The following is a 14,343-nucleotide window of genomic DNA, read 5'->3' on the forward strand; positions in this document are numbered from 1 at the left end:
TTTTGCCCCTTCTCCATTTACTTTGAAGGCTGTAAATGGCAGTATTTTCTTTTAAAAGGGACTTAAAGGCCTAGCCATAAAAAACATATATTTGAATAAAGTTATGGCAGTAATAACAGTGAACATATATTGAGCACATGAATAAGCCCACTGGATAGGTGTTTTTTATGAATTATGTCAGGTGATCCTCACAATAGCCTATGAGGGGTCAAGTGACCTGCCCAAGATCACAGCAGAAGAATGACAGAATAGAGATTTGTACCTCAGCAGTGCAGCTCAGAAGCTATAGTCATAACCACATATCAAGAATCTTGTAAATCAGTGACACTAAGCTTTTACAAACATTATAAAACATCCTCATATTTTCCTCATTTTATCCAGCCTTTTTTAAATGAACATTTAGTATTTTCCCTTCCTTCTTCTTTGTGATGTGAATTTTTTTCTGTGACACCTTCATTCTTTATAAATGAAAAAAAAAAAGATATGTCCTCATTTGTGTGAAGTACAGAATAGCATCGTTTTCTACAAGTTTTCTAATTAAGCTCAGTCTGTTCACTGATTTTAAACCTTCTGACTGACCAGGGGAAGAAACAAGCAGGAAATTTGGCAGTGAATCGGGGAGGATGATACAAGGATAATTTTAAACATTTTTATGCAAAAACTGCAAAAATGCTGATGAACTGTGCCTGTACATTAGAGGCAGATGCTTAAATCTTGACAGTGTGCCTCTTTATTTAAAATGCTTTCCTGTTGCTAAGTAGTTCATATTCATTTGTGAAATTTTGGAAAAATGACTAAAAGCCCAAAGAAACAAGATAAAAGAACTCATGACCCCAGTCTGAGAGTAAAGAATTGCTGACATTTTACAGTATTTATGTCCATAATTTTATTTTTGCATATATACTTTTTTCAAAAATAAGTTATAATATGTAATTAGTTTTATAATTTCTTTTTCTTTTAGCATATTTCATTGTTTCACTTAAAAATATTGCAGACTTAAGAGCAATGATTTTACCCTTCCCTTTCTCCATCTACCTTTAGAGAAATTAATAACTTGAAATGACAGAATTACAGAGATTTGAGAACAGGTTAGTGGATTCCAAGCAATAGGAACAGGAGCAAAGAGTGGGCGTGGCTATAAAGAGTACAATAATGCGGGTCTTTTGTTTGAGGGTACAGTTCTGCATCCCTGTTGTGGTGGTGCTAATGCCAATCTGTATACAGGATCTAATTTTAAAGAACTGTATGCACAAATGAGTGCTTGTGAAAACTGAGTAAAGTTAACAGTATTGTGCCAGCGTCAATGTTTGTCCTACAGCTGTAGATCTCACCACAAGGGGAAACTAGTTGAAGAGTTCACAGGACTCTGCGAACAGCAACTTTTTGTGGTTCCCTAATTATCTGAAAATAAAAAGTTTGTTTTTAATCCACTGTATAGAGCGCAGATGAAATTTTAATTAATGAACACACTGAATATTAAAATGCAGTGTAAAGAATGGTAAAGTAGAAACCAAGAGACCTGGGTTCTGATGAGTGGGTCTGCTGGTGGACCCTGGCTAGTCTTTTAACTTCTGGGCTTCATTTCTTTTCTGGAATATAAAATTGTGCTGGAAAATTCTAAGATTCTTCAAGCTCTGTTATTTTATAGGGTGTATAGATTTCTGTAAATCTATAAGTTGGCCAAATATAGAATGAATGCCAATAGTATGTTAGATTAGTCCAGAGGTTAGGGCTTATCTAACCTTGAAATAAGCAAGAAGTAAAATTCTGTCTCTTCCTACCTGTCTGCATAGCACTCTATTAGACATTTGGTGATAAAACAGCCTCAAGAGGTAATGGGTATATAGGAAGTACCTATACACATGTGCTAGATTGGATAGTGTTTACATGTTGAAATTTGTGATATGGACAGTAATCGCCTATAGGAACTCTGAAAGAGACCACTGTAGGCTTCCACACAAGGAAGAAATGGAATTTCAGTCGTATGAATATCCTCGTTTTATCATCAGTTGCATCTTAGAGTATGTTGCAAAGACCAGGTTATATATCTCATACATACTTTGCCATTATTCTGGATTGTATCCACTCATCCCTCTTTATTGTCCTCTAAGTTTAGACTTCCTGACTTCCTGTATAATTTATAATATAGCTGTTGGGCTAATAGATGGTAAATTTATCTAGATTTACTTGATGTGTTTTCTGCTTTTTTCTTTTTTTTCTCTCATTGACCCTTTCTTCCCCTCCAACCAACTCCAGCTGAAACAAAGAAGGGCGGGCAGGCTGTGGGTCCGAGCCCCCCACTTCTCAGTGTATCTGACCCTTTCATTCCTCTTCAAGTACCTGACGCACCAGGTAGGTAAATAAAACTGATATGAAGTTTAAGCAGTTTGATTCTCATGTTCCAGGGCCTCTTGAGGGTTGTTTGAAATACTCCATGAAAGGGATCTGAATTCCAAGCCCTAATAATAGGTGCTGTTGTATATTTTTGCTATGTGTCAATAAGAGGGGCAAAATTCTCTTAGAGGGAACCAATCCTTAGTAAAGATAATAAAATCAGTTCAGGTTATACTGAATTGTATTCCACATGGTATCAGTGTTCAGTTTTTAATCCTTGACTGTGTCATTGATAATGTGAAAGGTCATGTGTATTGGAAGGAACATTAGTCAAATATAATTATAAAAATGTTGGGGGGAAGGAATAAGCATGTGATAGAAGGAAGAAAGTTATAGTATGATGACTGGATTATGGGTGACTTCATATCCTATTCCTATTTCCCTATAATGTGCTTTTATTTTATAATATAAAAATATCATATAATAAAGGTTGATAGGAAATGCGAATCAGGAGATCTGGGTTCCCTTCTTGACTCTTCTACTACCTGAAAGCCTTCTAAGACTTGACTCTTTATCGATGAAGTAAATTGGACTGCATATGTTTAAATATCCCTTTCAGTCTACCATATCCTGATATGTAAGCAGTCTTAAAAAGTAAGAAATGATGGTTAGTGTGTTCTGACTGAAAATAGCTTTTGAAACAATGACTGGACGATTTCTATCTGGACCTGTGAATGCCAAAGGTGTTTCTTCTTGCCCCCCTTCCCATCCTCTTGGGGGTGGTGTGGAGAGTGTGATGTGAGTAATAGAAGCCACCCTTTTTCTTTGCTATCAGTGTCTTTGAAAAAGCAAATAGATCCAATTCCTTAGAAGCATCTAGCAGCCATTTTGCTTCTGATAGTTTTTCCTTTTTTCCCATTCTTATCCCTGCCTATTTTTGGTTTCAAACTGATAGGATCTGCTTGGTTTCTCTTCTCTCTCAAAGTGTTAAAGATGTTTGATTGGTTTCCTCAAGATTGAAAGTGACTGTGATGTTCGTACCCTCCACTTACTAAGACAGACTGCAGTTTGGATACCAAGACAGTTTTTATTGCTTTAGGCAATTTTTAGACCCTTCTAAGAAGAAGTAAAAACTTGCCTTGATCAGGTGGAACTTTATAGCTTGCTGGACCTGGATTTAGGTAAAAATTATCTACAATCACTGAGGAATAATTCAATATAGAGTAATTAAAGTAGGAATCAAACAGAGGCTGTTTTCTCTGTTGCATCCTTCAGGTTTGTCTGGTAGTACTTAGACAAGCCATTTCAAGCAGAAAGCAGGAAGGGTATGAACTGCAAACTCAAACTGGGGCCCACTGGCCTCTTTTTCCTTCCTGTTGTGCAGTCATCTGATCAAAGAAGAAAAAGAGATTACTGAAGTATTCTCCTGTTGACACCCCTTCAGGTTCTTGCCTTGCTCTTACCGAGAAAATCCATGGGCTGTGAAAGCTGGAAGGCTGGCCTTCCAGAAGATGAGGGTCCACAGGCAGGTAGCTCTGCAGCGGTCACAGGAGCCCTCTGGATCAGGGGTGAGGAGCTAGGCACGCACACCACGTGGCTCAGGATATCAGCTCCCAGTTGTAGAGATGAATTGTGAAGGGTATAGAGATGAGCCAGTCTCAGAGGGGAAGACCAGCACTAGCTGGTTGCCATCTTGCCCTCCTTATTGTCATCTTTCTTACTTCCTGTTCCTCCATACTCCTCTCATTCTGGCAGATTTCTGCTAAAGTGTTAACTGGTATATACTTTAATGCCAATTAAGCCATTAGCCTTTTGGGGTTTTCATGGAGAAATCTATTAAAATGGAACATTCTAATAGAGAATTCTAGGGGTATCTTACTTGCTTTCTGATCTGTCAGGCCTGACTCATCTGTTGAAAACATAAATCAGACATGTCACTCCTTTGCACTGCAGAGAATTCCCATATGACTGAGTGTAAAATTCAGACTTCTTACCACAACCTACAAGCCCCTAACTAATTTGACCGTTGGCTACCCTGCTAACCTGAGCTCATGGCCGTCTTCCCCTCAGTCTTTCCTCCAACAAACCAAGCTTGTTCCCACCTCAGGGCCTTTGCACTTGCTGGTACTTTGTCTGGAAAGCTTTTCCTCCAACTCTCTTCTTTCTTGTCATTGACATTTGGGTCTCATGCTTTTTCATCCTAGCCCTTATCATGACATTGTCTGTTTGCATCTGTTCATTGTCTGTCTTTCCCCCAGAATAAGTGTCTGAGGGAGAGCACCTTGCTGTTTTACCACTGTATTGGCAGTGCTGAGAACACTGCCAGGTAGAGTCAGCACTCAATGAATATTTACAGACTGAATGAATGAATGAGGTAAAACCCAAGGCTGAAAGGCTTTTAGCAGTCCAACTCTGAGACACCAGACTGCTTGCTCCGTAACCTTCCATCTGTGCCTCTGCCAACACCCAGCCTGGCCTCCCAACCACTCTTTAAGGGTGAATAAATAAGGCACAGCTCACAATGTCAGGAAGCTGCCAAACCCTGGAATGAAAATAGTGGCTACACTCTGATCCTGTAGCTCCAGCCTTCTTGGTGCCCACCAGAATTTGGGCTAAGTATGGTATGTTACTGCTATGTCTTGGATTATTTTATTTATTTAAAATTCAGTCTATAGTGTCAGTTATATAGCTCCTTTATCCAAGGCCCCTTCATCCTTCCTTAGTGTCTTGAAATTCCTGAGTGAGAAAAGGGTTGAGAGTTTAGTCTCTGGTATCTTGGCAAACTGCAGGTTTGTCGTCCCCTCCTCCTGTCCCCACAAAGTGTCCGGTTTGCTGGTACCTCCAGCCCACTCTGGGCTCAGCAGGTTAGCTTTGTTTGTTTGGCTCACATGCTTACCTTCCACCATCATCCTTGCTGCTGATGCCATGAAGTCTTAGTCTCCTGAAAACTACTGCCTTTTAATGACTTACCATTTTATTTTATGCTTTTAAAATGTTTTCACATTTTAAAATAAATTCCTTTGATTCCACAAGTCATACTGACTGGTGGGTATGTCAAGTAATTTCTCAGTTTCTGAGTGAGGAAGTAAGGTCTTTGAACTCTTTGTGCTGCTCCACATTCTCCTTTTCACATCCACAGCCCCAGGCTGTGCATGTTTCTTTGTTTTTGGGACAGCTTCCAGATCAATGAAGTCTTTGACTAGAGAGCTAAATTTAAGATTTAGGGAAACACAAAAGTGGATTTGAACTTGTAAGACTTGGGTTCTAGCCACTTCATAGCTAGGTAATTTTGGTCAAATCACATAAATTCTGTCTTCTCAAAATTGGTGATATTAAAACTTACCTTATGGAGTGGCTCATGAGGTTCAAATGAAATCATGTATTTGAATTTGCCTTGTAAACTTTAAATTAGTATATAAAGAGAGGAAATGCTATAACAGCTTTGACTTTGGGTCTTTATTCCCTGGACAGCAGTCCTAGTTATCATGAAGTCTTGGATAGTGATTTTTTCTCTTACAGAAATTAGACTTGCTTTTATGACCTTTGACCTTTGTACAACTAAGAGTCATTAAAATAGACTTCCTTGATATAATGATTGTTAAGCTATGGTTAATTGGATTTTTGTTTTAAGGAGAATTTTTATTTTCCAAAGCATCATAAAACACATTTTCTTAGAAAGTCTGGCATAAAAAAAAATCATAGCCATGGGTATTTGTGGGCTCAGAAAGCTGCCAAATGAAGCCTAACTAGTGAGTCTCACAGTATCTTGTTAATGAGTATATGCTGTGTGTTCATTTATTTTGCCTTCTATTTGCATTAGGGAACAGCTAAGCTATAGGTAGTATCAAAGTTTTAAAATATGATACAGAAGATTGAGGGAATTTCTCTGAAAACTGGTGGAAAGATTTAATCATTTACTTTTTAAATTGTGGCAAAACATACGTAATACAAAATTTACCATTTTAAAGTGGACAGTCCAGTGGTATTAAGTACATTTACATTGTTTTGCAACCATCACTCATCCACAGAGCTTTTTTTCATCTTGTAAAACTGAAACTGTCTACTTCTTAAACAGTAACTCTTCATTCCCTCCTCCCACCAGCCTTTGGCAACTACCATTCTACTTTCTCTGTCGATTAATTTGACTATTCTGGGTAGTTCCTGTAAGTGGAGGCATACAGTATTTGTGTTTTTGTGACTTGTTCATTTCACTTAATGTTTTCAAGGTTCATCCATGTTGTAGTATATGTTAGAATTTCCTTTCTTTTTAAGGCTGAATAATATTCCATTGTATGTAAATAGCACATTTTATTTATCCATTCATCTTTTGATAGACACTTGGGTTGCTTCCATCAATGCTTCCATGAGCATGCATGTGGAAATATCTCTTCAAGACACAAATTTCATTCAGGTATATATCCAGAAATGGAATTGCTGGGTCTTGTGCTAATTCTGTTTTTAATTTTTTTGAGGAACCACCATAGGGTTTTCCATAGCGACTATACCTTTTCACACTCCCACCAGCAGAGCACAAGCGTTTGAGGAAAAGATTTTTATAGCAAGCCCTTAATACTGACCTCTCAACATCTATGCTCCACAAGACTAAGCAAGGCTGCATTAGTTGCCCCTTAAGTCCTTAAGTCCTACTTCCTCAAATAACAACTTTTTTTTTTGAAAAGTAGATGAGAAGCTGTGTGTTCTTGGTGGTTTGTTGTCAAGATAGACATTCTTCTCAGAGCTGTTTGCCTGGCCTCTTCCTTCCTTCCAGCTGCTGGGTTGTGATATTAAAAAGTCCAAGGTCGACCACAGTATGTGTCTTTACTCCAGAAAGTTTATCTTCCTGCAGATTCAGTTTCTTTTAAGAACTTGGAATGGGGCATGTTGTTGAATTTTGCTTCTAACTTTCAGATGTCACAGATGGTTTGGTGTCTGGTTACTCAGTGATAGGGCAGGTTAGAGTGACGAAACTTTAAAAGCAGCATCTCTCATCACAAGACTCAGGGCTTACACCACAAGTCAGGCAAGATGTAAATTTCCAAAGCCACAAAGTGGTAGCAGCTTAATTATCTGTTTTGATGGGGCCCACATCCAGCTCCTCCGTGTGGCTTAGTTCAACCTGCTTACTCCTTATGGCTGTATTCCTAATTAGTATTGGAATGGGACTTGAGCAAGCCCTTGTTTTTTTTTTTAGCTTGTATAAATAGATATCTATCCTCTTTTGATATTTGTTATTTTCATATTTGAAAAGAGAGAAAGCTCACGACTTTCAGTGTATGTTAGGGGGTGGTTTTTATTATCTAACCTTAGGTTTATGAAGGATATATTACCTTCTTGCCTTGTGGTTGGTATTTTTAATAACTATGTCTTACGAAGAGAAGTATAAAAGAAGAATCTGAAATGGATTATCCTTCCTCCAACTCTTAGCAACTACCTCTTCCTTTCTTCTACTAATTGCCAATACCTCTTGACTTATGTTTAAGAGGAGAGAGGGAGGTGCTCAGAGGAGAAGCCCTTACTCTCAGTCCCTTCCCATAATTTTAAAGTACTGACAATCCTCTCCTTTAAAGCACTCCCAGTTGCCATTGTCCAGGCTAACTAATTCTGCCTCCATTTTTTAGGGGTCTGCCTTCTCAGTCCTTTAACCTTTCAGTGCTTCTCCAAGCTCTTAACCTGACCTATTTTTGTTTGGAAACCCTAGAGACTTGAGAAAAAACTAAGTATATGATGACAATATGATAAGAAAGTACCACCAGCAGAAAAATATGAGCAGACAATTCATGAAAGAAGAAATATAGGTTATGTAGTAAATATAATTTTTTTAAAGTTCATTGTCATCATCCTTCTCCAAGAAGAGCCAATTATGGAACAAATGAGCTGCTGCAGCTTCTGCTATCAGATTTCTAAAGATGAAAAACCCCAACAGCTCAGACTTGGTGAAGGTATGAGAAAACACCTTCAGATCCTGCTAGTGGGAATATCAGTACAACTTTTGGGGAGGACAGTGTGGTAGTTAATAACAAAATCCTTTAAGATTTTACTTTCGCTTTGAATTAGCAATTCTTTTCTAAAAAGTTATCCTAAGAAAACATGGATATGCTTAAATATTTATTAAACAGTCAGAATTGGGAAAGAATAAAAGGGTATTCATTTCAAAAATCACATGATCATTTCCATAGATACTGAAAAAGCATTTGGCAAAATTCAACATACATTCATGATAAAAACTCTCAGCAAAATGGGTATAGAGGGCAAGTACCTCAACATAACAAAGGCCATATATGATAAACCCACAGCCAACATAATACTGAACAGCGAGAAGCTGAAAGCGTTTCCTCTAAGATCGGGAACAAGACAGGGATGCCCACTCTCCCCACTGTTATTCAGCATAGTATTGGAGGTCATAGCCATGGCAATTAGACAAAACAAAGAAATACAAGGAATCCAGATTGGTAAAAAAGAAGTCAAACTGTCAATATTTGCAGGTGACATGATACTGTACATAAAAAACCCTAAAGACTCCACTCCAAAACTACTAGAACTGATATCAGAATACAGCAAAGTTGCAGGATACAAAATTAATACACAGAAATCTGAGGCTTTCCTATACACTAACAATGAACTAATAGAAAGAGAAACCAGGAAAACAATTCCATTCACAATAGCATCAAAAAGAATAAAATACCTAGGAATAAACCTAACCAAGGAAGTGAAAGACCTATACTCTGAAAACTACAAGACATTCTTAAGAGAAATTAAAGAGGACACTAACAAATGGAAACCCATCCCATGCTCTTGGCTGGGAAGAATAAATATTGTCAAAATGGCCATCCTGCCCAAAGCAATCTACAGATTTAATGCAATCCCTATCAAATTACCAACAGCATTCTTCAGCGAACTGGAACAAATAGTTCAAAAATTCATATGGAACCGCCAAAGACCCCGAATAGCCAAAGCAATCCTGAGGAGGAAGAATAAAGTGGGGGGGATCTAGCTCCCCAACTTCAAGCTCTACTACAAAGCCACAGTAATCAAGACAATTTGGTACTAACACAAGAACAGAGCCACAAACCAGTGGAACAGAATAGAGTCTTCAAACAAACCCAAACATATATGGTCAGTTAATATACGATAAGGGAGCCATGGACATACAAAGGGGAAATGACAGCCTCTTCAACAGCTGGTGTTGGCAAAACTGGACAGCTACATGTAAGAGAATGAAACTGGATCATTGTCTAACCCCATACACAAAAGTAAATTCGAAATGGATCAAAGACCTGAATGTAAGCCATGAAACCATAAAACTCTTAGGAAAAAACATAGGCAAAAATCTCTTGGACATAAACATGAGCAACTTCTTCATGAACATATCTCCCTGGGCAAGGGAAACAAAAGCAAAAATGAACAAGTGAGACTATGTCAAACTGAAACGCTTCTGTACAGCAAAAGACACCATCAACAGAACAAAAAGACATCCTACAGTATGGGAGAGTATATTCATAAATGACAGGTCCGATAAAGGGTTGACATCCAAAATACATAAAGAGCTCACGCACCTCAACAAACAAAAAGCAAATAATCCAATTAAAAAATGGGCAGAGGAGCTGAACAGACAGTTCTCCAAAGAAGAAATTCAGATGGCCAACAGACACATGAAAAGATGCTCCATGTTGCTTGTCATCAGAGAAATGCAAATTAAAACCACAATGAGATATCACCTCACACCAGTAAGGATCACCACCATCCAAAAGACAAACAAACAAATGTTGGCGAGGTTGTGGAGAAATGGGAACCCTCCTACACTGCTGGTGGGAATGTAAATTCGTTCAACCATTGTGGAAAGCAGTATGGAAGTTCCTCAAAAAGCTCAAAATACAAATACCATTTGACCCAGGAATTCCACTTCTAGGAATTTACCCTAAGAATGCAGCAGCCCAATTTGAAAAAGACAGATGCACCCCTATGTTTATCGCAGCACTATTTACAATAGCAAAGAAATGGAAGCAACCTAAGTGTCCATCAGTAGGTGAATGGATAAAGAAGATGTGGTACATATACACAGTGGAATATTATTCAGCCATAAGAAGAAAACAAATCCTACCATTTGCAACAACATGGATGGAGCTAGAGGGTATTATGCACAGTGAAATAAGCCAGGCAGAGAAAGACAAGTACCAAATGATTTCACTCATCTGTGGAGTATAAGAACAAAGGAAAAACTGAAGGAACAAGACAGCAGCAGATTCACAGAACCCAAGAAAGGACGAACAGTTGCCAAGGGAAAGGGACTGGGGAGGATGGGTGGGAAGGGAGGGAGAAGTGGGGGGAAAAAGAAAGGGGGCCTTATGATTAGCATGTATAATGTGGGGGGTGCACAGGGAGGACTGCAACACAGAGAAGACAAGTAGTGATTTTACAGCATCTCACTATGCTGATGGACAGTGACTAATGGGGTTTGTTGAGGGGACTTGGTGAAGGGGGGAGTCTAGTAAACATAATGTTCCTCATGTAATTGTAGATTAATGATACCAAAAAAGGGTATTCATTAAAAATTCATAATGGTTATCACTAGAAGTGAGATTATGTGTAGTTTTTACTTTTGTCCTTTGGTTTATCTGTATTTCCCAAATTTTCCATAGTAAGCAATACTTTACTTTTGTAATAAAGGGTCAAGCAATAGCAGTTTGTTCCTTTTTCAGACAAGGAGCTAGCTTACATATACATTCCCCCACTTCCTCACCCTGTTCCCTGGTGGTGCGTGTCTGGGCTGAGTTTGCTTGTTGAGCAGCACGTTGCGTCCGCTCTCTGCATTTTCCAAAACCTGCCTTGGGCCCAGTCATCTTGCCTCATGCTTGTGTTACCACGGTGCCCTCTTGAGTGTCTTTCCCTGCAAGTATTTTCAGTTCAGATCTCCAGTTTCATCTCTAATTAGTCTATCTTCTAAATAGCCAGTTCCAACTCTCTATTTTTCCCTTCACACTGGATGATTGACTTTTAGAGGTGGGTAGGACCTTTAAGTTTATCTTCATCTTATAAGAAAACTTAGATCCACAGAAAGAGAGTGATTTGCCCAAAGTGCTACACAAACTTAATGTACAACCCTGGGTTCTTGTCTCTTAATACCTTTTTTCCCTCTCTATTGGACCATGCTGTCTCCTCCTCACATTTCCCTTTATTCAAGGAATTCTGCTTGTTCTGATCTCATTACAAAGCATTTGAGTAAAATCTGGAGTCCTACCCATTTTCACTACTGTAATCTCAGGCGTCTGTGGCTTGGTGACCCCTCATCTAGCCCCCTTACTTAAAAAAGAAGTCAGTCTCCTTTTACATACGAAGCACTTTGATTTATACACACACATACACATTAATTCTGCTATATACACTCATTTAATCCTGGCAACCCTTTAATGTAGTTTTTATCCTTTATAGGTGAGAAAACTGATGCTGAAAAAAGTGAGATGACTTTGACTTAAATTTATGTTCTTTTACTTTTTAATGTTGCTTATTTATTTTGGGGGATTTTTCAGGCTCCAGCTAAAGTGCCCAAAATGTCTAGTATCACAATAAAAGGTTAAATAATACCCTCCCCAAATCCATGTATTCTCTTCCCAACACACACAACACATCTTTAGATTCTAAAGCCAGTTTTCAGAATATTGGAGCCAGCCTAGGAACTGGACTATTTTCCTCTATCCAGAATTGTCTGCTGCCTTTCACATGGACTGGAATATGAGGGGGTCGTGGACTTGTGATTTTAACATAAAAGAGATGGATAACTCTTGTAAAACATTTTGTAGGAAAACTAAACCATGGCAAAACACAATTTATGGATTATTTCTCAGTTTTACTGGTCTGTCGCTTTATGTAATTGAGAATTAGAATGTGAGCATTTATACATTTTAGGTATGAACTCTCAGAAAATGGGTTTTGCTTTTGAATCCAAAGAAGCTGTTTCCCATGATATATGTAAAAATTTTTTCAAGTCTTTCTTCATTAGATATCAACAAGTTCTGATGATGCTGTTGTGAGGCTTCAACGTCTGGGATCTTAAAGAACAGTTCCTACAGTTTCCTAATATACCACCCTTCTCCCTGCATTGCTCTTCCCCACCCCCATGATGACGCTTGGCTTTAGAGGAAGAGGATAGAATTCATAAAACAAAGACTATCAGGGCCACCCCTTCACACATCTACGAGGCCTCCAGTCTGTGATTTATAGACCAGGAGCCTCCTGTAGCTTTTCTTGTGCCTCCCTCTATTTCCTGTTCTCAAGTTTTTTGTTTATAGTAACCAAAAATGACTAATAGTAGCTTTGATGTGACTTTTAATAGTCCTTATCCTTTAATGCAATCAAAGTGTTAGTTAAAGCAGAGGAATGAATCTCTAGTGCATAGAGCTGGGTGCTAGTCTTGGCTAGCTCAAAGGCTTGCCTGCTGTATGCTCTTGGGGCAAGTTGCTTCACCTTCTTGGAGCTGGTTTCTTCATAGGCTAATTAAATAGTATCCACAGTTCTTTCCTATGCCAACATGTCTTTTGTGACTTGACCATCGTTCATGGGGCTGTGTCTTTGTGAAGACCCTTTCTCCTATGTTGATGGAGCTAGGCAGATCCTGTAGGCAGCACATGGAGGAAACTTTGAAGTCAAGTTCAGGCTCCACCATGTCCCCGTCTGTGACCTTGGGCAAGTCATACATTGTCAGTCTCTGATGTCCATTCTTCTCAACTCTATCACTATTCCCAAACTCAGCATTTTTTGTGAATAATGAAGGAAAGTGTTTGACATTAATTCTACCAATGTAAATGATGACTGTTGTTACAGTGGCATCTGGGTACCAACACTGAATCACTGAGAGCCATCTCTCACTTCAGGAGTTCTGGGAGGGAAAGAAGCAGTTTTGGCACATGCCGTCCACCTCTCTTATGCTGTGGCCCCGTACTCTCCTAGTGTCCTGCCTGGTATTACTCGGTCCCCTGCTCCTCCCTTCCACAGTTGCAGTATTTGAGTATTCCCAAGTAGCAGTGACCATGTGGATATAGTGGTGTATAGCCTGGTACTTTGAGGTTTGGTCAGAAAATAAGCCTCCTTAAATCTGACAACTTGGCCCTCCCCACCGCATTGCAGCTCACCAGCTAGGGCAGACATGCACATATACACGTTAATGCACATGTGTACTTTTTCACCCTCATATGCTTCTTGCTAGTGACTGTTAAAAAAATTTAATTCTTGTTCAAGTACCTGACTTTTTTTCTGGTGGATGATCTAATCTCCCTACCTCTCCAGTGCAGCCAAAAGGCAGAGGTATGACAAAGAGTGTGAGAGGGAACCAAGAACTGGGGATACAGAGAATCATAAGACACCTTCCCTGCCTTCGGTCATGTTGTAAGTAAGGACTGCAAGAGGAGTGAGCCCAAAGTGCTTCAGAAGGTTCCTAATATGGCAGGAGAATGGGGGAAAGGCTTAGAGAAGATGATACTTGAGTGACCAGTGCAAAAAAGTCGGGGGAGGTATCTTTATTTTATAGCTGAGGAGATAATGTGGGAAATTTAAGGAACTACCCCAGGGTCACTACCAGTCACTGCAGTGGCTAGAATTCACATTATGGGGCCGTACTAGCCTAAAGTTTTGTGCCAAGATAAACTGCTGTGTGAAAGGCAAGTAATTTTGGGGTCTTTACTTTTTATCCATTGCTTCACAAGATTGCAAAATAGGAGTGCCGAAAGTGAAAGAAGCAAATAATTATTTTTTTAAGTGAAAGAAGCTTTTTTGGGGGGACTAAAACAAAAACCAGTGATCAGAATAATGGAAAATTAGACTTTTTAGAAAACCATCTTATTTTTTGCCCGTATGCTAAAAATTGTCAAAGGTATATTTAACATCTTTTCCTATAATAAATTATCATGTGCAGTACAAGATGAATGCTGATGTGACTACACTTCTATACTTGAGTAGTACCCTGGATTTTTTGCCCTGCTGTTAAGAAGCTTCTTTTTTTCTTTCTTCCTTTTGTATAAA

General features: G+C 38.9%; 1 protein-coding gene across 21 annotated transcripts in view; it reads left to right on the plus strand.

Moving 5' to 3' along the window:
* The window catches only part of AAK1 (AP2 associated kinase 1), a 170,107-nt gene that overhangs the window by 131,953 nt on the left and 23,811 nt on the right, over window positions 1-14,343 (plus strand). For 14 of the 21 annotated variants that reach the window (XM_057497114.1, XM_057497116.1, XM_057497110.1 and 11 more), the window contains one exon: window positions 2,257-2,352. The exons of the other annotated variants lie outside the window; for them this stretch is intronic. In XM_057497114.1, coding sequence (XP_057353097.1) covers window positions 2,257-2,352 — 96 coding nt within the window. The remainder of the gene's footprint in view (window positions 1-2,256; window positions 2,353-14,343) is intronic. 21 annotated transcript variants of the gene reach the window in all.

This window comes from Manis pentadactyla, chromosome 2 (genome assembly GCF_030020395.1).
Source record: "Manis pentadactyla isolate mManPen7 chromosome 2, mManPen7.hap1, whole genome shotgun sequence".
Classification (NCBI taxonomy): Eukaryota; Metazoa; Chordata; class Mammalia; order Pholidota; family Manidae; genus Manis; species Manis pentadactyla.